General features: G+C 36.6%; 1 protein-coding gene across 7 annotated transcripts in view; it reads left to right on the top strand.

Moving 5' to 3' along the window:
- LOC150090338 (forkhead box protein P4-like) overlaps positions 1-24,196 on the top strand; it is a 482,373-nt gene that overhangs the window by 385,167 nt on the left and 73,010 nt on the right. For 6 of the 7 annotated variants that reach the window (XM_090389816.1, XM_090389811.1, XM_090389812.1 and 3 more), the window contains 3 exons: positions 5,835-5,911; positions 15,228-15,329; positions 15,697-15,723. In XM_090389816.1, the coding sequence (XP_090245942.1) occupies positions 5,835-5,911; positions 15,228-15,329; positions 15,697-15,723 (206 nt within the window). The remainder of the gene's footprint in view (positions 1-5,834; positions 5,912-15,227; positions 15,330-15,696; positions 15,724-24,196) is intronic. The other variant, XM_090389817.1, reaches the window with a different exon arrangement.

Genomic DNA, 24,196 nt, shown 5'->3' with positions numbered 1-24,196 from the left:
ACAATGTGTATAGAAAGGATAGACAGGACAGGAGGGGAGGAGGGGTTATGCTATTAATTAAGAAACACATAAAGTCCAAGGAAGTGAAGCCAGTTGACATCGATGGACAGGGCAGTGCCGAATCAGTTTGGTGTGACATAAGCATAGGGAAATCAAAATTGAGAGTAGGAGTGTGCTATAGGCCTAATGACTCTGATGAGTATAATAAGATATTGTACAGGGAAATAGAGTGGGCCAGTAAATCAGAGAGTCTTATAATGGGGGATTTTAATTTCCCAGATATTGACTGGAATTTGTGGGTTGGTCACTCGCACACTAGCAAGGCTTTTGTGGATTTATTGGATGATTGTTTTCTACATCAGCATGTTCGTGAGGCAACAAGAGGGAGCAATACTCTTGATCTGATTATCAGTAGTGACTCTTCGTGCATTAAGAACCTGCAGATAAATGAACCACTAGGTGGCAGTGATCACAGTGTGTTGAAGTGGGATTTACTCAAGGAGGTAACTACCATCAGAGGTAAAGGGAAGGGTTTTTGTTTTCGTAAAGGCGACTATGATGGTCTGAGACAGTATTTAAATTCTGTACAGTGGGACCAACTGATGATGTTACCAACAGCAAACTCTAAATGGGAAGCATTCAAGGAACTAATCTTGGAGGCTACCAGGCTTTACATACCAACTAAGAAATATTGTTCAAGGTTTAGGCCTAAATGGTTGTCAGATGAACTAATGAGACATGTGGCAGAGAAGAAAAATGCATGGGATACATATAAATTAATGGGTGACATGGAAGCCTATGATAGATATAAGTTGGTCTGTAACCAAGTCACAAAGGAGATTAGGCAGGCAAAGGCAGACTACGAAAAATCCTTGGCAAAGGATGCAAAGAAAAACAGAAAAGAGTTCTTTACATACTTGAACTCGAGAAGGAAAGGGATGAATCAGATTGGTCCACTGGATATTGATGGTTCAACAGTTGAGGATCCTGCTCAGGTGGCTAACAATCTAAACGAGTATTTTGCATCTACATTCACGCATGAGGAGTTATTCAGGAAGGAGAATGATGTAGGTAAAGTAAACATTGGCAGTGAGCTGGATGATTTTGTAATAACTGAGAGGAAAGTGGAGGAGAGATTGTTGAGGATAAACATAAAAAAGGCACCTGGGGTGGATGGGATCTATCCAGTTATATTAAAGGAGGCAGCAAAGGAAGTATGCAAACCCCTAGCCATAATTATGAGAGCTTCTTTGGACTCAGGGGAGGTACCCATAGACTGGAGATGTGCAAATGTAACCCCAATTCACAAAGGAGGATCAAAGGCTGACACAAGTAATTATAGACCTGTTAGTTTAACTTCTGTTCCAGGTAAATTAATGGAGGCACTGGTTAAAGAAGCACTGCAGGATCATCTAGACAAGAATTCAGTTATAGCTCAGACGCAGCATGGTTTTGTTAAGGGCAGGTCTTGCCTGACCAATTTGATTGGATACTATGATGTAGTCACAAAAGAACTGGATGCAGGGAATAACTTTGATATTATATATTTGGATCTTAGAAAGGCTTTTGATACTGTTGCACATGGAAGACTGCTGCACAAATTGGAGCAGTGTGGCATTGGAGGCAAATTGCTACTATGGATAAGGGGATGGTTGAGTGGCAGAAGACAGAGAGTGGTAATCAATGGACACTGCTCAACGTGGACTAATGTTATTAGTGGAGTTCCTCAAGGTTCAGTGTTGGGTCCGTTGTTGTTTTCGGTGTTTATGAATGATATTGATGATGGGATATCAAGTTTAATGTCCAAGTTTGCAGATGATACAAAGGTTGGCAGGGTCGTTAAGGACACTACTGACGCTATGCTGCTGCAACAGGATCTGGAAAGGTTGAACAGATGGGCTGAGAGGTGGCAAATGAAGTTTAACATTGACAAATGTAAAGTACTACATATGGGAAACAGTAACCCCAGAGCAACGTATCAACTCTGCGGTACTGCACTGACAGTGGTGGAGAATGAAAAGGACCTGGGGGTAATTGTGCAGGGAGATATGAAGTTCTCTGAGCAGTGCAGACGAGCTGCAAGAGTAGCTCATGGTGTCTTGTCAATGATATACAGGAATTTTTCTAGCAGGGATAAGGAGGTGATTATTCCCTTGTATAAGGCAATGGTTAGGCCACATCTTGAGTACTGTATACAGGTCTGGAGGCCTCATTTCAAGAAGGATGTAGAGCTGCTGGAACGGGTACAGAGAAGGGCAACAAGATTAGTAAATGGAACAAAGGGTTGCTCTTACGAAGAAAGGCTTAAGTTTTGCAAATTACAGAGTCTGGAGACTAGGCACCGGCGAGGTGATCTGATAGAGGTGTATAAGGCCTTGAATGGTTTGAGCATGCTCAATGCCAATGGGATTCTTCATCTTTCTCAGAATAATCACCTCAGAGGGCATAAATTCAAATTGAGGAAGGACGGATGTCGGATAGATGTGCGGAAATTTGCCTTTGGCCAGCGGGTGGTTGGTTGGTGGAACCGACTTCCATCACTTGTTGTTGAAGTTGATAGCCTAAACAAATTTAAAGCTCAACTGGACAGGTATTTCGAACGAACGGAGGGGTGAAATGGGAGTGGGTTTTTTTTTTTTTTTTTTTTTTTTTTTTGGCTGATGCTGAATAAGCTTGCTTTCTTGCATCGTATGCCTCTACTAATGCTAATGCTAATGCTAATGCTAATGCTAAGTTACCTACATGGGTGGTTGAAGCTGACAGTTTGGGGGGAAATTCAAAGGTCAGCTGGATAGTTACCTACAGGAGGAGAGAGACACATAGGTTGTCTCTATATCCTTTTCTTTTATTATTTATTTCTTTATTATTTTTTTATTATTATTATTTTACTCTTTTTTTTTTTTGGCTGGTGCAGCATAAGCCTTAAGCTTCCTTGCACCATATGGCCATTACCAATACAGTCAGTCCTCGTATAACATGATAGTTGTGTTCCTAGAAACCCTCGTGCAATACAAACAACAGGCCCTATGGGAAAAATAGGGTTAGGTACTGACCACCCAAGATTGAACACACACTTGTAACCAAAACATTACCAAACACAATAAATAGTCATAATAAAATACGTAAGTATTTTATTATGTAATAAATTATTGCTAATGCTTTTACTTCTATCATACGCAAACTTGTTTTTTGTTTGATTTTCTATCCAAACAGATGACAGCCATTCCATCTCTTCCAATTCTTTGTGTCTTAATCTAATGGATTTTAATTACACTTTGAGTTGTTCTGCTATGAAAGTTGTTTTTATTTTCTCTGCATTCTTTGTAATTCTTGGCGTTGCTTCATTTAGGTCTGTAGCACGTGCAATATCACATGGTCTTTCATTTCGCTCAAAGCATTTCACAATTTCATATTTTTCTCTATCCGCAGAAGCAGACTGGCCATAAGCCTTACCGGGTAAACCCCGATGGGCCGGAGGCCAGTGTGATTTTGGCCATAAACTTTCCGGGGTAAGAATTTTTGGGTCAAAAATTCTTACCCGGGAAAAGCAATATCGATAAACCTCTGTTTATCGATATTGCTTTTCTTTTTCTCTCTGAATCTGCAGTATCTTCACCAGGATGCTTCCTTTTCACACCTTTTAAATATTTTACTCATTTTTAAGGAATAAAGCACAATTACAAAACAAGGAGGCACGCCTGATACACATAAACAAATCTGCGTGCGTGTAGCAACTGAATAAACAACACCGTAAAGGCAGAGATACACTGTTAACACCTCACATTTCTAGGGGGTTACTACCATAAAACAGTAAAAATCCAGTTGTGTTTCTGCTAGTGGAATCTATTATAAACTGGTTGTAAACTCGATCTAATTGCATTTGCGATTATACCGATAGCTGGAATTGTGTTGGTTTTTACGTTATTATGGTGAAATGTGTTTCCCCTCACTGATATAAAAAACATAAATACAATTTCAGAATCTTCTCTTCATTCCTATCGTGTTGCATTCGGTTGGGGTGATTCTCCGTTCGACTACCATTTCTTGTAAGCACAAAGGCAAATCGTGCATAAGCGAATTCGGTTCGTGTTATATAAGATATCGTTCCCCTATTTATAAATCATGTATGATCGAATTCGTGCAGTGTAAACATGTGTTATACGAGGACTGACTGTACTAATACTAATCACCATCCAATGAAAATCCTATCTCTAAATATTTTTCATTGCTTTTAGGTTGCTAACAGCTTTTTTTGATAGTTCAACAGATTTAGAGATGTTTCAATTTAACAAGTTGCTTCAGCATCCATTTCAGTTTTATTCACTGGTCTGTTATTATTTTCATCATTCTCACTACTTTTCTCATCACTTTGTTGTTTGATAATAAACTTAACCATATTTTTTTAATTTTCCCTTTTCTTTTTTTATTAAAAATAAATTTTTGAAATCTAGTGTCAGTCTTCCTACAATTTAGCTTATTATAAAAACTTTTAATTTCTTTACTGTGGAACTTTATATATACACAAAGAAAATCTGCTTGCTTATATAATATTTTTTAATTATTATATGTATATAATAGTATATAAGAAAACCTGCTTGCTTATATAAACATGGCCAATTACAATGAATTGCTTACACAATAGTCGACCAATATGCTCATTTCATTTAGCTTAATTATAAGTAAATGCTATAATGGTGGAATGCTATTATGTGGTCCACTCAGCTAAAGTGACCACATACTTGTTTATTATGCCAATGAAGCAGATGAAAAAATTCAGGAGTGGTGGAGAGTTACTCTCAGTTGTTTTCATCAGGATTAATCTAAAATGAAATAAATTTTAATATATGCAATATTCAAGTGCAAAATATCAAGACTGATTCAATCTTATTGGTGACAGAAATTAATTTATGAAAGAGCCTGATTTTATTGCCTAATCAATTTATGCTGATACAAGCCAAAATAATGCTTATTGAAGCATGGTAATTAGTGTCTAGTGTAACCATCCAGTAGTTTAACAAAATCTATCATTATTGAATCTGCATCATATTCATAGCCAAGATGGAAATGAATGATGTTGGTGTACAGCTTTTATATCTAGAATATCTTACAAATAGGATGACCAGAAATTTTATAACTGCAAAATTAATAAAGAGCTATTTCCATCCTAACCAAGATTCGCATAGCATCCTGTGGAAATAGGCATTACTCACTGAGGATTGATTAATTGAGTTCACTTAACTACATCAACTATAAACAAAGAGATTGTGGGGAATGGAGAAGTGATGGCAGACACCACAGCAGTTCAGTTGATATCAGTAATACCACTAGAGCCTATTCAGAAGTTTAGCATATTATATCCATTTAGTTAGAATCTTGAATATTTAGTTTGCACACTACATTAAAAAAAAATAATAATGAGAAATAATAAGTTTTTTGTGTAAAAAGGAAATCTTCTGTTTCCTTATTAGACACAAATGACTGAAAAAAGCCACAAAAAATACACAAATTACTGAGTATCTAATAGTTGCATACTGTGAAAGTGCAGCACTTCAGAGATGGACACCAAATCTGTGACTTTGTGTAACTTTAAAATGCAGTATTTTATGAATGCTGAACACAAATTTCTTCCGCCAGTTGAATTTATATTTCTGGTCATATAAGATTATTGGTCATTGTTACTCACAATCAACTTCTTTCATGCTCTTTTGTTAATTATAACTTTGTTAGAATGTTTCTTTCTTCTAACCCTTTCTGTTTTCTTTTGATTTATAAGAATAATAAACATAAATTCATTATTCATTCATTTTTATATGTTATTATATTTTAATTTTTAGAAATCCAAAGAAACAGAGAATTTTATAGGACAGCAGATGTCAGGCCACCCTTTACATATGCTTCCCTAATCAGGCAGGTATGTAATGTAGCTTTCAGAGTATTTTTATTTTCGAATCATACAATTAGTTTTTGTAAATTTTAATTATTTTATAATGCTATATTAGAAATTGTTGCAGAGATATTTTTAAAAAAGTATATTATTATATTATAATTAATATTGTATTAAGTGTATTGTCACATTTTTATACTTTTAGGTGTCTTAGAATTAGTATTAAGGTAGGCATAAATAAATAAAATTATCCTTGTAGCTCATCAATAGGTGACTCATACAATTGCCTTCATAGAATTATTTCGACAGAACTTAATAGAACTAAATTTTAGTTTTTATGTTAAGCTTCAACACATTTCTACTTTGCTCTCAATTATTACAAAATCATTTAGATCCCTGTTAGATTTTGAAGAACTTCTGGCATTCCCCTCTCTAAAGAACTCCTCATGCAAGAATGTAGATGTAAAATACCTATTCAGCTTGTCAGCAGCCTGAGAAGGTTAGTTAGTTATTTGGTTTTTAGGAGTATTAGCAGCAACTAAGGCCATATTGATCCAGGGATATGCGGTCGTCATTCCCTGACCTTTCCACATCCTCCAAGGCCTTGAATGGATTGAGCCTGCTCAATCCATTCAAGGCCTTAGTGGTCAACGGCTCGAATCCCGGTCTACTCAAGAAGCGTGTGCTACGCACTTCTGCTCCTGCCCACCTGGCTACGGAGGCGCCAACCTGAGAAGGATCATCAACAGTTAAACCATCAACATCAAACGGACCAATGTGATTCAACCCCTTTCCTTCTACTGTTAATATAAATAAAGATGTCCTTGCTACTTTTCTTGGCATTTTTTGACAGAGATTTCTCATAATCTGCCTTAGTTAGTCTAACCTTCTTTGTGATTTTATTGCAGACTAGTTTATATCTACCATAAGCTTCTGTATCACCTGATAATTTATATGTATGCTACCAATGCATATTTGTTCTCTGCCACAAGTCTCATCAGTTCATCTGCCACCCATTTATGTCTAAGTTTTGAACACTATTTCTTTAGTTGGTATGGAAAGCCAATTACTTCCCCGAATGCTTCCCATTTAGAATTTGTTGTTGATAACATCATCAGACAATCCCATTGTATAGAATTTAAAACTGTCTGAGACCACTGTAGTCACCATTACAAAAGCAAAAGCCCTTCCCTTTACCCTTGATAGCAATGTCTTTAAGTAAATTCCACATCAGCACACTATGATCACTGCCACCCAGAGGGCCTTTTAGGAGTTTTGAGGTTTCTGCTAATACTGAGGAAGCCTTAAAGGTTCAGATAAAGTGTTAATTTTGGGGATTAGGAGCATTTTAGATATAACACAGGTTAGTGTCATATATGAAAATTATACATGGATCCTCTCGTACCTGCAATTATCTTGTGTACAAAACAAATATTAAAGTAGGTGCTAAAGCCACCGACAGTCTATAACTACCAGGAAAAAGCAGCTATAAAGCATGTATCAAGATTATTAAGAAAACAATAAAATACAAACTTTAAATTGGCTATTAGTAAAGCCAGGAATATTTTAAATGAATGTACTGTTTTTTTTTTTTTTTCTTTTTTCATGAAAACCCCAAGCATGAGAGGTATTAGAAACTATAGTATTTAGTACAGTGCATGGGTTGAAATATTGAGAAAATGAAAGAAGATACTTGTTAACATTAGACTTTAATTTCTGTTAAATGTAATTTTCTGTAGAATGTAATTTTCTGTAAATATATATGAAAGGAGGTTGTCCCAGAAAATAGAAATGGAAGAAAATAAATGAGGAAGAAGAAAAGTTGATTCAGGGTGTTTGAAGATGGACAGCAAGCAGATGCTAACTGGTTGCAGCACATGTTTGGACTGGTTTGGAAGAGTACATTGGGAATTATAGAAGCCAATTCAGAAGAACAGTGCCCATGGAGGTATCTATGGAAAAGACAGGCAGCAGAAACAGAATGTCTATGAGACAAAGATGGATCATTAATTTACCTAACTACCCTCTTATGAATGGAATCTAGAAGCCTGAGAGAGGTTTTGGGGGCACGGTTCCATATGTGGGAGCAATATTTCATTGTAGGATGGATTTGCAATTTGTACAGAGTGAGCAGTTAGCGTTAGTAGAGGCATATGATGCAAGAAAGCAAGCTTATACAGCATCAGCCAAAAAAAAAAAAAACCTTTCCATTTGCACCAAAAGTTTGTCCAGTTCTTCCGTGAATTTATTTATGCTACAACTTCCACCACAACAGATGGAAGTTTGTTCCAGCAATCAATTACCCACTGCACATCTATTTGACAACTGTCTTTCCTCAATTTCAGTTTATGCCCCCTCAGGTTTGTAATCTGAGCAAGAGGAGGAATCCCATCAGCATTGAGCCTGCTCAATCCATTCAAGGCCTTATACACCTCAATCAGATCACCTCACAGGTGTCTAGTCTCCAGACACTGCAATTTGCAGAACTTAAGCCTTTCTTGGGAAGAGCACTCCTTTGTTCCCCTCATCAATCTTGTTGTCCTTCTCTTTACTCATTCTAGCAACTGTACATCCTTCCTAAAACGAGGCCTCTAGACCTGCAGTATTCAAGGTGTGTCCTGACCCGGGGGGGGGGGGGGGGGGGAATTCATGGCTGGGAAGAGGGGTCATGCCCCCCTTTAGCCAAAAATTTGAAATTAAAGAAAAAGGACACAGGGGTAGTACTAAAAAAAAAACTGAAAAGCCTGTTCGCCATTCCCCCCTTACGATGATACCTGAATATCCCACTGTCCTGACCATTGCCTTATACAAAGGGTTAATTACCTCTTACCTGCTCACCTGCTAGCAAAATTCCTGTATGTCATTGATGAGACCCCATGAGCTTCCCTGGCTGCATGTCTACACTGCCCAGAAAATTTCATATCTGACTGCACAGTTATCCCCAGGTCCCTTTCATTCTCCACTACCCTGAGTGTAGTACCATACAGTTGCTAGATTACTCTGGGGTTACTGCTACCCATATGTAGTACTTTGCATTTGTCAATGTTAAACTTCAGTTGCCACCTCTCAGCCCATCTGCTCAACTTTTCTAGATCCTGTTGCAGTAGCTTACTGTCATTAGTTTCATTAAAAACCCTGCCAATCTTCATATCGTCTGCAAACTTGGACATTAAGTCTGATAGACCTTCATCAGTATCATTGATAAATACAAAAAACAGCAATGGGTCTAACATGGACCCCTGGGGGACACCACTAACATGAGTCCACAAAGAGCAGTGTCCATTGATTACCACTCTCTGTCTTCTCCCACTCAACCATCCCTTTATCCATTGTAGCAACTTGCCCTTAACGCCATACTGCTTCAATTTGTACAGTAGTCTTCCATGCACAACAGTATCAAAAGCTTTCCTGAAATCCAAGTATATGATATCAAAATTATTTTTTTCATCCAGTTGCTTTGTGACCACATCATAGTATTCAATAAAATTGGTCAGACAAGACCCCTTAACAAACCCATGCTGTGTCTGAATTATTACTGCAGTCTTGTCTAGATTGTTTGGAGTTGTTTGGAAGAAAAGTAATGCCACTAGAGAAAGAGAAAACCCAGTTTTTTAGATGCAGAGGAAGCAATATTTGTAATGTGCTTATGCTAAGAGAGATTAGAAGTCAGGGTAATCCCCATTAGAGATATATGATCTTGCCTAGAAATCAGAGGGTCATCAAAGACAGGCATAGGAACAGAAGAATCCTTTTTGCAAAATATGACAGGACTAACTTTTAGAAGGATTGAAATCAGTTACTTGGAGATCAGTATTTAAGGAATTGCTAGTGGATAATCAAGAGGTTGAAACTGTTTGCAGGGCATGGTTTCTCAAACTAGAGGATCGAATGCAATGTGCTATCATCAGAAAAACTATGGAGAGGATTTCTAGTCAATGGAAGAAAGTCTTTAATATACAAGAGAAAAAGAGTGGGGAAAAAGAACTGAACCTTGGATGGCCCCTCCATAGCCAGCTGGGCAGGAGCAGCAGTGAGTAGCACATGCTTCTTAATTAGACCGGGGTTTGAGCCCGTGAGCCACCAAATATGGAGGATGCAGAAAGGTCAGGGAATGACCACCGCATATCCCTGGAGCAATATGGCTTTAGTTGCTAATGCTCCTAAGAACCAAATAACAACAACAACATGAACTTTGGAGAATACCAACATTAGTGGAGAAGTTAGAAGACAGAGAGCCATCTACCATGACCTGCAGCCAGAGAAAAAACTGGGTATTTTTTTCCAAATATCAAATTACAAAAAACATATGGCAAACCATAAGATAGAAGCTTATTTAGAAGACATGTCAAATACGAGCAAAAGCCTTTGAAATGTCAAGAGCAACTGCTTAAGTTTCACCAAACTTTTTCATGGAATTTGTCCATAGGTGGGTAGCATAAGCCACAATATTACTTACCAGTGGATCGACATTGACAGAATCCATACTGCCAATCGTTGATCAGATGGAAGGTTTCTAAATAGTTTAAGAGTTGGCAGTTAATTGATTTCTCCATTACTTTAGACAGAGTAGAAAATGCAATGAGACAATAATTGGATGTGAGGGATTTGTCACCCTTTTTAGGAGCTGGCTGGCTTTGAGCAATTTCCAAGCAGAAGGAGAAATACTATCAGGACTTGGTGCATTTGTGGCATCAAGACTCTTCAAAATTCTTCTGACATCCTTTTCACAGAAGACCACAGGAGGCATTAAATGGAGTGCACTATGAATGGAAGTAAGTGGTTTGCCAAGAAATCATCAATACATGAGTTTAGAAGAAAAGTTGAATGCCTGCAGGTCGGCTTTATCTTTGTCTGAGGTGGCAAAAGAACCATCTGGTTTGGAAAGAGATGAGAATAGTGATGGGCAAAAGTTGCGGTGAATAGCTTTGGCAAAACGACCAGAATGCTCAACTACCATTTAGACAAGAAACAAGTTTTGTACTCTTAGCCTGTTCACAATCTAGTTTGGACTGATTAATAACTCTTTTACAGTTGTTGCGAGCTTTGGTATATGCCGAAAATGAACCTGCCGATTTGGATGCAAGCCAATTGCAATACACAGCATTCTTATTTTGAACAATCTTACCACATTTATTGGAATACCAAGGTTTAGATTAAAGATGAGATTTTAAGATTGAGTGTGGAATAAAGGATTTCATTTGTAAAAGAATAATTTGATCTGAGCAGACATGATCTGAGGAGACATTGACATTGAAGTTTTAAAACGGTAATCCAACCAAGGAAAAGAAGAAAAGAATGGCATGTGCATTCTTGTAATGCCAAACAAGATGAGGCTGAGAATGGCCACAAGACCCAAGCTGTGACCTGAGGTGACTAGAAGACCACTAACCTTGACTGTATACTTGGAAGGGATGTTTGTGAGAAAAAAATCAAGAGCATTGGCTGTGTGGTTAAGATTGTCTTCTAGTAGGTAAATGGCCAGCCTGTGTAAGATTATTAGTAATTGCAAAAGTCTCAGCATCTTGACCAGCTGGGTCTGTGTGACCAGATGACAGAAGCCAGCTGGAGTTCTGAACATTAAAACCACCAAGGAAAATTACTTTTAGTAAAGTTGGACTGAAGAAAGTCAAGTTTCAAAGAGAGCAAGTCAAAGATTTCCAAGTGATTAGTGTAGTTGGGAGAACAATAGAGACTACAGATGAATTTTACAGAATGAGGTAGAGAGATTTTAAGCCAGAGAAGATCAAAAACAGGAGATTCTAAATTACTAAGTCTCTGACAAGGAATATCAGAGCAGACATATGCACAAGTACCAACTTTGAAGTGAAAGGAATCGTACAGCAATAGTTAGGAAAACTGAGATGAGCAGTGGTGGAATTAATCAATAATTGGGATTCTGTCAGAAAAAAGTATATGAGGTTTGGCAGACCGTAAGTGGAAATGGACATCATTGATATTGGAACTGAGACCATGTATATTTATCAAATGAATGAGGAAGTGTTTGGGAAGTTTAGATCTTTTTGCAGATAAGTTTGTTCTATAAGTTTAACTATTCATGATGTATTCAGTAGTAAAAAAAGGTGGGGAGGAGATGTATGAAGTAATGAAATTTTTGGATATGGCATGCACATGGCAAGAATTTACCAGCTCCTTGACATAATGTGGCCTCGACAAAATCACTCCCCCACATACTCACTACTCAGACTCCCCAGTCACCATCTGGCAGAGTAGAGGCAGCCAGATTATGCACCAGCTGATCCAGAAGCCTCCCAGAGAGTTATCAGTAGGTTCTGTCTTGTGGACTATCTAGTGGCCAGCCTGTGAACACTGGTTTAGAGCTGTGCCCTCAAAATGTAAGGAAGATTGCAATCTTGCCATGATACCCATCAAAACCTCAAAAGACATCAATCATATATGCATTGATGGAAGAAATGTAGGGTTGCTGGAGCTTTTCTCTGGAGACTAGCTTTGGGTTCTGCTACTTTGAGTCTCCAATAGGCAATAGGCTCCTAGTATTTCCTGATAACACAAGGGCAGCATCCCTCCGTGTGGTGTGGACACTATGCTTTGACGCTGAGAATGTTGGTTCGCACCTGGGTGATCATTTCCAGTATACTAGGTGCCATATATCAGGACTTGCACATGGAGGCTATACACAGGTTACTAATAGTCCCACAATCGCGAAGGTGCAAGCAGAAGATTTGTTGCAGAACAGCTGGACTTCACTGAAATTCTGTCCACTTGACTTGAGTGTCACCTGAATATCAGCTCCATCAGCGTTTTAGACTCCCAATTAGCAAACCCAGCATACCTAGAGAATGTCAGTGACAGCCTCAAGGATGAAGTATGTCTCAAGTATGCCTAACCTTTTTATTAAGTCAACCAGTGCTGTCATTATAATAGGACTAAAGAGATATGAATTTCTTTAGTCCTATTATAAATCAGTGGAGCTATGTTATTTATCCTCGGCAGATACCAAGAATAAGTAACATTAGCCTTCTCCACTGGTGAAGCGTTACTTATTCAAAGCAGTGCAATACCTCGGCAACTCGTTGTGAAGGTGATCACAATATGAGATATGAGTAAACGATCCATTCATACTACCTGGTTTGGAAAGGATGGAAGTGCCGTACCCATACGTAAACAACCTCTTTCATAGACATTCAGTCAAGAAATATTTACTTTCTCTTAGACATTCAGTCACCAACCGGGCTAGCCGGGAGGGTAAAGTGCCTGCCTGGCAACCCAAAGGTCGTGGGTTCAAATCCCGCCTCGGGCTTGGATCAGAGTAAATGCAAAAACTTTGGGAGGTGCATTATGGCCACAGAAGCCGATGTGGCAACAACTAACAAAAAAAAAATAAAAATAGACATTCAGTCAAGAAATATTTTCATTCTCTTCTTGATACGTTGCTCTGGGGTTGCTGTTTCCCATATGTAGTTCTAGAATCATTTATAACCATGAAAATTTTGCCCTCGTTCATTTTGCTTATGCCTCTCAGAGCCTTAAACATCTCAATCAAGTCTCCTCTAAGGTGCCTAGTTTCCAAGCTCTGCAACCCACATATTCGAAGTCTTTCCTCATATGGATGCCCTTTTGCCGATCTCACCAGGCGAGTTACCTGCCTTTGGACCCTTTCAAGAAGCACAATGTCTTTCTTTAGGTGTGATCTCCATACTTGAACACAGTATTCCAATTTTTTACATTTAACAAAATAATACAGTATATATATATTACATTATGGATGTAAGTGTATATATTGCCACTGCAATAGCACTAGCACATAAATTCCATATATTAATGATTATGAACATGTAATATAACATATACAACATATATATATATAGGGTAGGCTAAAAGTCATAAGAAACTATTTTTTCATTTTTTTTTTTCAACAAATACATATAAACTAATGTCTTTTTTTTTATGTTTTAGGAACATTTAAAATTTTTATTGAAATGGCAAAAAAAAATCAGTCTGTCATAGTGGTTTTTTTATTCAACTGAGTTGCTGTTTACACATTAAAAATTAAACATCTTAAAACTTGTGATCCACCCTTTACTTAGCAAATTATGCACTTTACCAGGTGTATTAGAATTTTTTTTTTATTTTTAATTCTTTTGCTCAGAAATTTTTGTTTATTATTGATTATATGATTTATAAGTTAATGCTCTATTTCATTAACTTCTTCAATAACATTTTTTGCCTTTCACGTTTTAACACTCACAGAGACGTTGCTATGAGCAAACTGTTTGCTTTAAGCAGTAGCATGAAGAAGACATCTTATATTTTGTAGGAAATTAACTTTTACATAAAATTTTCCAGGGCTTAGGGCCCTGGAAAATATTATGGAATGCAATGCTCATCTAGGACTCAAAATAGAAAATTTTTAAAGAACAATGAATGGTACTTAGGAGTAACTGGAATGGCATTGTCCATTCTGCGCCCTGCATGGATAAAAATAGATCTGAAATCCAAAAATAGATATGTACACCTTTATACACACATTTCATATAGTACAGTGCTTTCTTAGTGCTAAGGAATATTGCTATTGGTTTTTGAGAAATCTGGTTATTCTATTCATTTTTATTTCATTTAAATTTCATTCAGTTTAAATGATATTTCATTTGTTTCTTTAAACAATTAAAACTCTTTGCTGTTTCATTTGTGGTGTTGGTTATTTAGCATCCAACAATGATATTAATACTTTAACACTGTGTCATCACTACCAAATCTGCCACTCATGTATCAATAGGCCATGAATGGGAAGCTCAGCTTAAATCAAGTAACAACAATCTTCCACTCATCTGACATCTGTATCATACTCAAATGCAGAGTAATACTTTTATTGCAGTAATGGGCTCTGACAAGGATTCTGCTGTAAACTCTCCATTGTCAGTTTATATTTTCCCCAAGTTGTTTTGGGGCTGAAGTTTGAAAACTGCATGTTATGCCAATAATTAAAAAGCTGTATGTTAAACTAATAAAATTTGGATTGTTCTATTATACCTGTATCTATCAATGCTAATATTTAGAAAGCTGTATATTAAGCTAATTATATATAGATTTTGTTTTATCATGTATAAATATTATTCTTTTCCCAATAGCAAACACAGACTTATATAATAAACTTTCACTTAAAAGATAATTAAATTATTTTATTCCACAAGAGAATCTAGCTGGGAAACTTTATTTCTATACTTTTCTTCCTCTTCTTTGATACCACAACCTAAATCTATGACCACAGTGTAAATATATCATCAGAAAGCATACTGCCATTCTGAACATAAACTAGTGCAGGTGATTACATTTAATGACTATATCTGATCATTTCTCTTTACAGTCTATCATTGAAGCACCAGAAAAGCAGCTTACCTTAAATGAGATCTACAATTGGTTCACAACTACTTTTTGTTACTTCCGTAGAAATGCTGCCACATGGAAGGTAGGTTGACTCTTAAAAAGGTTTTAAATAAATCAGTGCTTTAGGTGTTAATTAGCATATGTTATATTAAAATAGACAAAAAAAAGTGATTAAAATCAGTATCATTTTGTTTTACCCAGGGTTACCACATGCAGGTGTGCAGGTTGTGCTCTGCACATTTACACCTAATTGGAGGGGGTGGTATCCATAGTTTAATAGTTTACAAATTTGAAAAATTAAAACTGAGAATAATTATTCTCATTTTTGTTTGTACCTTACTATAAACATTACTAAAAATTTATCAACCCATTACATTATCGTCTAAAATTCATTTTCAACCATAAATTATAAGAAAAAAGACTTTTTTTTTTTTTTTTTTTTCCTACAGCACCGTAGAAATGCTGCCACGTGGAAGGTAGGTTGACTCTTAAAAAGGTTTTAAATAAATCAGTGCTTTAGATGTTAATTAGCTTATGTTATATTAAAAAAGACAAAAAAAAGTGATTAAAATCAATATCATTTTGTTATACCCAGGATTACCACATGCAGGTGTGCAGGTTGTGCTTCGTACATTGACACCTAATTGGAGGGGGTGGTATCCATAGTTTATAGTTTACAAATTTGAAAAATTAAAACTGAGAATAATTATTCTCATTTTTGTTTGTACCTTATATATTTCATTATCATCTAAAATTCATTTTCAACCATGGATAAATTATAAGAAAAAAGAAAATTTTTTTTTGTTTTTTTAAAGTGTTAGAACCTAGTTTATAATTACAAAATGTATTTTTTATGTGTTTATTGATCATTACTAAATATATTAAAATAATCATCTACAATCATTTATTTTTTTATTTTTTGGGGGGGGGTGCCAATAAGACTAGAATGTGACATTACCAAAAGAACATTCTGAAAAATAGGAAAAGTATATGAGATGTCAGCTTATTATTTTCTCTCTTAAACAATTGTAAAACAGAATTGTATGTACCATCTGCAGAATTCTAATTTCTGTTATTCATAGGATGTGATGCTCACTTTTCTGTTATATTTTATTAAAATTTATGTATCATAAATTTAAAAAAAAAATGTATGTACAGTAATACCCCGACTTATGCTACCCCGACTTACGCGAACTCGGAGTTACGCGGTTCTTGATTTTTTCGTTTGGCAGCGCTGCCGCCCACTATCTTCAAGGTCGTTTTTCATATGTTATCGATATACGGTGCGACGGCGGAGAATGAGAGCGAAAGATGAACAAAATTCAACTTTGCTGCTTTTATGTTTTTTATATCAGTGAAGGGGAAACACATTTCACCATAATAACGTAAAAACCAACACAATTCCAGCTATCGGTATAATCGCAAATGCAATTAGATCGAGTTTACTACCAGTTTATAACAGATTTCACTAGCAGAAACGCAACTGGACTTTTATTGTTTTATGGTAGTAACCCCTAGAAATGTGAGGTGTTAATAGTGTATCTCTGCCTTTATGGTGTTGTTTATTCAGTTGCTACATGCGCGCAGCTTTGTTTATGCGTATCAAGTGTGCCTCCTCGTTTTGTAATTGTGCTTTATTCCCTAAAAATGAGTAAAATACTTAATTAAAAGGTGTGAAAAGGAAGTGTCCTGGTGAAGACACTGCAGATTCAGAGAGAAAAAGAAAAGCAATTATCGATAAACAGAGGCGGACTGGATCAAAAATTCTTACCCGGGAAAATTTATAGTGGCCTCATACTATGGTTTATGGCCAAAATCACACTGGCCCACCGGGGTTTCCCCGGTAAGGCTTATGGCCAGTCCGCCTCTGTCGATAGAGAAAAAATATGAAATTGTGAAACGCTTTGAGCGAAATGAAAGACCATGTGATATTGCACGTGCTACAGGCCTAAATGAAGCAACGGCGAAAAGCACATGACAATTGCAAACTTGACAGGTTGAAAATTGAAAAGGGCTCAATTGTAAAGGGCTTAAAAATTTTAGAAAACATAGACTCCAATGTAGAACGCGTTATAGCTACAAAGCAAGGAATAAAAAAAATTATTAGCTTGCTACGAAGAAATTCTGCGTGAAAAAAAGAACGCGTTGTGTCGTCAGACGAATTTGTTAGATTTTATGAAGCAATCGACATCGAAATAACTTTTTAACGTAAGTAATTTGTTTTTTTAATACATATTTTGTATTAATATGTATAAAGAACTGCAATTTTATTAATATTTTTCTTCTAAACTAGTGTTTATGTTAGTCCTTGGTCCCAATTAAGCAAAATTTATATGTATTTATATGCAAAGTTGTACCCCGACTTACGCGAATTTGACTTACGCGATTTTCGTCGGACCTACCTATCGCGTAACTTCGGGGTATTACTGTATTATAAATGATGAGCATGCAATATTCCTAGTTATACAAGGTGAGCAAAAAGTCCATGTGCCCCCTGTTGGAAGTAAAATATAGATTATAGTGGAAGTAATTATAGCAAATGTCACTACATATGGTTAGAATAAATTTTGGAAGTGGTCCCCAGACATGTAAACAAGCACCTATTAGCTTTACTTGTTGGTGAAGACTCATACCAGTTCATTATGGGAAACACTCCTAATTAAAATTTGTGGTTGTTTCTTTTAGATCACTGGGACTACTAGGATTGTCCTAGTAGTCCCAGACTGCACTTTTCATTGCATCCTACAGAAAAAAATCAAAGGGAGATTGGGTGATCCCAGTAGCCAAATGTCCCTGTAAATTAAACAATCGCCAAGTACATCACACACAGAGAGACCATGGATACATGAGTGGTGCACTGTAGCATTATCCTGTTGGAAGTAGCTCCAAGAAATTTTGTCCTCAGTAATTTGCAACAAAGGTGTACAGAATCATATCGTGATAATATGGTACTAATTACCCATTTTCATGATATTGCACACCATACAGCAACTTTTTGATTATACAGTGGTGTTCCTAAATGGTATGTAAATTAACCATCGACCACACATGGCTGATAAATGGAACCATGGTCCAACACCAAAAATGGTGACATATAGAATGTCATCTCCATTAACTCTAAGGAAGCCTCAAAACCATCAGCAATATTGCACCTGCTTCACATGAACACGTTCCTTTTCATGCACTGATGCAACTTCAGATGCTTTTTTTAAGTACCTTCCTTATTGAGCCACATAAGGTGACTGCTTGCTGTGAAAATTTGCAAACTGACCTTTTCAGAATTTTCATAGTGCAATCACAAATGTCCAGTACTTTATCCTCCATTAAAACTGACCACACCTCTCTCTCTCTCTCTCTCCACACCTCTGTACATCCACAACTTATCTGCTTTCCCTAAACTTGTTAATCAATTGTTACACTGTGTTGTCAAGTGGTACATGAATATTGGAATACATTTTCCAAAAAAGTCCAACTACAACTCACAGTACTTTTCAAGAAAAATTTTTCCTCAGCTTCTCTACTAAAAATTTTAAAAATCTCTGCTGAATAGGGTTGAAATTACACCCATGTGCATGTGAATTTTTGAACTAATTTTCTAATGTTTACATTTATTTTCTCTTTTTTTGCCTTCTTTGATTCAAAGTCTCTCCCCACCATTTTGCCAAATTCATTTGCTGGCTTTGTCGTGCTTCCATCTGTGAACCACTATTTGATTATGATTCTCACAATACAGTATTGTTTGATTTGCAGGTTTCTCCCAAAAAGATTGATTGTTGTTGTTGTTATTTGGTTTTTAGGAGCATTAGCAACTAAGGCCATATTGCTCCAGGATATGTGGTGGTCATTCCCTGACTTTCTGCATTCTCCGTATTTGCTGGTGACGGGCTCGAACCCCAGTCTAATCAAGAAGCGTGTGCTACGCACTGCTGCTCCTTCCCACCTGGCTACGGAGGTGTCATGACCTCTTGTATAGACTGTTCTTCGTGACTTCTGCTGGGTATTTCTTACACTCTCTTTGTTCCATATTTCACCTGGCTACGGAGGTGTCATGACCTCTTGTATAGACTGTTCTTCGTGAGTTCTGCTGGGTATTTCTTACACTCTCTTTGTTCCATATTTCCCTTAATTTAGTGCATTGTCTTCTGTATAATCTTATTGGAGCAACTTTTATATTTTCTATAATGTTAATCTGAATGGAATCATAAAGTAATGAGACTAATTTTATTGTAAACATATGTTTATTTGTATATATCAGTGAATATGTCTTCAAAGCAGTATCCTTGTGAAGCTGTTCAATTAAATGATGTTGTCACTACTGAATACATATCTGGACTTGTTTTCTTTTGATGTACTTTTCAGAATGGCCATTACTCATTAACATTATTAGTGATTTTTTTTTTTACCAGTGAATATATCAATTTATGAAATAAAGAAGTTGTAGGAGACAAAACATATTGATCAGTTGTTCTTTTGGTGATGTGATGTAATGTGCAGGTAAAATACCAAAAAAGGAAATAAATTGAAATAAAACACTTCTGTTTGTGTTTGAATAAATTTTTCTTTATTTCAAAAATTATAAGTAGAAGTCTGACCAGCATCCATGGGACCATGGAAGTGTCAGATTATGAGCTTATTTATGGTGTGTCTGCATTCTATGTTTTATATTTTATTTGTCTGTTATTTTATGTAATAAAATATTAAATGCACAAAACTATTACTTACAGAGACAAATTAACAATGAAACAACAAAACATTAAACTCAACCATGATGATGAAAATTTCTTTAACATATATGCTAAATTAATTATCACAGATGTATTGAATCAACACAAATCAAAAAACAAGAGGATATGATCAATTACAGGTTCACTCCCTGAATTATGCACACTGAACTTATGAATGTCATATGTTATGAAGGCCATATAAGGTAGATACGGTATACTGCTCTTAGGAAGGAACAATGCTTGATTATGTATTCATTTAGTTATTTATCTTTCCCTAGTCAAATACAAATGAGTGAAAATTGCTCTGTTGATGTTGTTTTTCTATGTGGGTAGAACTGATTATTATCACCATCCTCCCTACACCATGTTGAAAAGGCCTAGGTTTGAATCCCATCATTGAACATCAAGGAACATTTATGTTTTTTTTTTTTTTTAGAAAATTTGAGGCATTAGTAACTAGACTGCCACATTATCACCAAAGAACTAGAAGCTCCAAATTAGTGTAGGGTCTATGGAGAACATTATCCATCAACAGTTGCATATGAGTAGAGTGTCTGCTAGATGGATTTCCTGACTTATGTCCCCTAACCAGAAGAAGGAAAGGCACAATGTTCATATGAAATGTTGTTGAAGTGCCAGGAAAGCAAAAGGCTTTTTTTTTCTCAGGGCTAGTTTGGATCGGATCCATCACTATGATCCCAAAGCTAAACAAATGTCAAAACAATGGAAGCATACAGAATCACCCCCCAACAAAAAGACAAAGGTGTAGCCAAGTGCTGGAAAGGTAATGCTATTAGTTTTGTGGGAGCAGCATGGTGTAATACTAACAGATTACCTTCAGAAAGGCTGTACTTTGATGGTGAAGTATTATTCCAACCTCATCATAAAGCCGTGTGCTACTATAAAAGAAAAAAAAGATGGGGGAAAGCTATCAAAAGGTGTGTGCCTGCTCCATGATAATACCCCTGCATATTCCTAGCATGCTGCAGTGAAGGGTGCCCACGAATGTAGGTTTGAAATATTGCTGCATCCTGCTTATTCCCCTGCCCTTGGACCCTTGGATTTCTTACTCTTTCCTACCCTGAAGTCCTTTCTTCATGGAAAACACTTTGCTGCTGACAATGAGGCAATTCTGCTGCCTTAGTTATGGTTTTAAGGACAGTCAGAAGACTTCTACAGAACTGCCTGGCAGAAGTATTGAGAGTTGGCAGAAATGTGTCATTTTGTATGGTGATTACATTGAAAAAGTGTAATATGGATATTTGTTTCAACCTTCTGTCACATGTACTTCTGGGTGAACACAAATCTTTTTGAATCGTCCCCTCCTCGTAATTCTAAAATAACTGTATATACATAAAGTTTGAACATGGGGAGAATTTTTATTACTATTCAGATGAAGCCTCCAAGCTTCTTATCAGCATTAAAAGGCAGGGAGAGGGGAAATGACTATGCAGTATTCTGGCTGGTCCTTTCATATGCCAGATTATTTAGATTTTCCAGACCATAAGATATTTAGATTGTTGTACATTTTAGTCTAATTTGCATGGGTATTATTAACAGACATTTTAAGAAATGATTCCCTAAAGGTGTCTTCACACTGATGAAGACAAGGAGAGAGAGAGAGAGAGAGAGAGAGAGAGAGAGCAAAAAGACACCAATGAAGTGATATAGAATTGTAATTTGTTAATCATAAATATTTGTTAATCATAATCTTTTTGAATTATTTCTTTTTGAAATAAAAACAAATTTATTCAAATAATACAGAAGTATTTTACTTCAGTTTGTTTCCTAGTGAATAATAATAAATTTCCTGTTTATACTCCAGCACGACAACCAAGTCAGTAGAGTTTACAATAAATCGTCAATACAAATATTTATCGTATTTAGTAGTCACGGGCTTGAACACCGGTCCACTCAAGGAATGCGTGCTATGCACTCTCGCTCCTGCCCACTGAGCTACGTCAGGAATAACTATCAGATTAACCTGCACATCTCCTTTTTTTTTTTCAAATTGTCTAATTAAATTTGTATTGTTAGTTATGGCAGAGAATGCTGTTGTTGTTTTGGTTTTTAGGAGCATTAGCAACTAAGACCATATTGCTCCGGGATATGCGGTGGTCATTCCCTGACCTTTCCGCATTCTCCGTATTTGGTGGTGATGGGCTCGAACTCCGGTCTAATCAAGAAGCGTGTGCTACGCACTGCTGCTCCTTCCCACCTGGCTACGGAGGCGCCACAGAGAATGCCTTAACCATTTCAGAATTTCCCAGTAACAAGCCTAATTAATTTTGAATGAACAATATCTTGATATGAAAGAAAAAAAATAAACATATTTGCTTTTCTTAACTTTTGGGAACCAAAACGTTTTCCAGTGAGGACTGTCATTTTGTTCCAGCTCACACTGAAATTATCCCTGTTTTGTTAGCAGCTATAATTGTTGCAAAAGGTTACTTTCATCTTGAACTTTATATATATATATATTTATATATATATATATATATATGAGTTTTTCAATGTAATGTAACTCTTTAAAGGAAAAGTTTAAAGAGTTACACAGAAAAGAGGTAAGGTATACAGTAGATGAAATGGTTTCAGTGAAAGCAAGTTTAAAGTAGTAGGTATGACAGATGCACCTAAAAGCGCAAAGCAGCATTAAAGGATGCAAGGGTATATGTAAGTTGTAAAATTAAGTATGCATAAATGGAAGTGAACGTTACACAAGGTGCCAGCAACTATAAGGGTGAGGAAAGTAGAAAAAGAAGAGTAGCAGATTAGTGAAAGGTGAAAGAATGTTAACATCCTAGAGGTTATGATGAATTAAGTAAATTATGGGCTGAATTGCCAAGCCAATATAAAGTGGGGGAACTGTAAAGTAAAATTAGTACAACAAAATACTAATAAAATGCAAATAAAATGAAAATGGTATAGCTGTCATCAGATATGGGGGGAACATATTTAGTAAATAGTCTAATATAGGTAATGCAAAAAATGCTTGATCTGATGTCAGCTGAAATAAATATTGATACATGATCAGGTATTTCATCAGGGGACTACACCTGACCATGTATCAGGAACTGCATTTCTATACAGTCTGCTGACGAGGCTACTAGAGATGGTCGTGTTCCAAGCCGCTAAGTGGATTTTTCTTATTTATTGATTTGAAATTATTGTTTTTCTAAAACTTTTGATTTAAATTTAGTAGTATAACATTATTTTGTGATTTTCTGATTAACTTTGTGTAATTATTCTTTACTCGGCCTTGTAACTGCATAAAAGTATCGGTAAAGGTTTCCACGTGTTTCAACTCCGGTACCGTTCGTAATTTTCCCGCCATTGTGATACGATAGTTGTATGCCGTACTAGATAGCGTTAGTTGAACTTCGTTAGGAGTTAAATTGTACGTTTAAATAAATACATATAACGACTTAGATTACAAACGTAATATAATTAATTATATTTAACATAATTAATAACATAACATAATTAATTAATAAATTAATAGAATCATGACTCAGACCAGAGCAGCAAAGCAAAAGGCTCAAGCTAATGGAAGCGCTGTGGCTCAGAGCAGAACTGAGGGGGGCAGCTGTCCTCTGACTCACAGCCTTATAAAATGCACTGTTTGCTTGATGTTTGCAGAGCAATCAGGTACGGGACATGATACTGCCAAGGGGGATGTCTTTGTGTGTGCGCGATGCAAGGAGTGTATCGATATCAGGAAACAACTCGGCGTTCTTGTGGGCCTATATGAGAGCTTGAAGGACAGGGTGGATGCCCTCGAAGAAACTAAATTGTGGGGCCCATCAAGCTCTCAGCTGCCCACATCAACGCCAGAGCTTGCACTTGGGCATCGCGTGACACAGAGATAACCCCCAAGGCAGAATGCGCTGGTCCCGAAGGAACTAGTAGTTGTTGGTGACTCTATTGTCAGGGAAACGGGGAACATGCTTTGTAAAAAAGATAGGTGGAACAGGACCAGGGTATGTCTGCCAGGGGCAAAGGTTGATGACGTTGTAGAGCGAATATCATCTTTTAAGGGCACAAAAGGTGATATAGTTGTACACGTTGGCACTAATAATATTAAGAGTAGGAGACCGGCAGAATTACTTGACAAGTACAGGTCACTGTTGAACAAAAGCCGAGAATTAGGGTTGAATTTGAAAGTGTCTGCAATTCTGACAAGTACAGGTCACTGTTGAACAAAAGCCGAGAATTAGGGTTGAAT

The sequence above is a fragment of the Mastigoproctus giganteus genome, chromosome 2, assembly GCF_048544385.1.
Source record: "Mastigoproctus giganteus isolate SK-2022 chromosome 2, ASM4854438v1, whole genome shotgun sequence".
NCBI classification, from domain to species: Eukaryota; Metazoa; Arthropoda; class Arachnida; order Uropygi; family Thelyphonidae; genus Mastigoproctus; species Mastigoproctus giganteus.
This window is presented reverse-complemented; position numbering and strand designations above follow the sequence as displayed.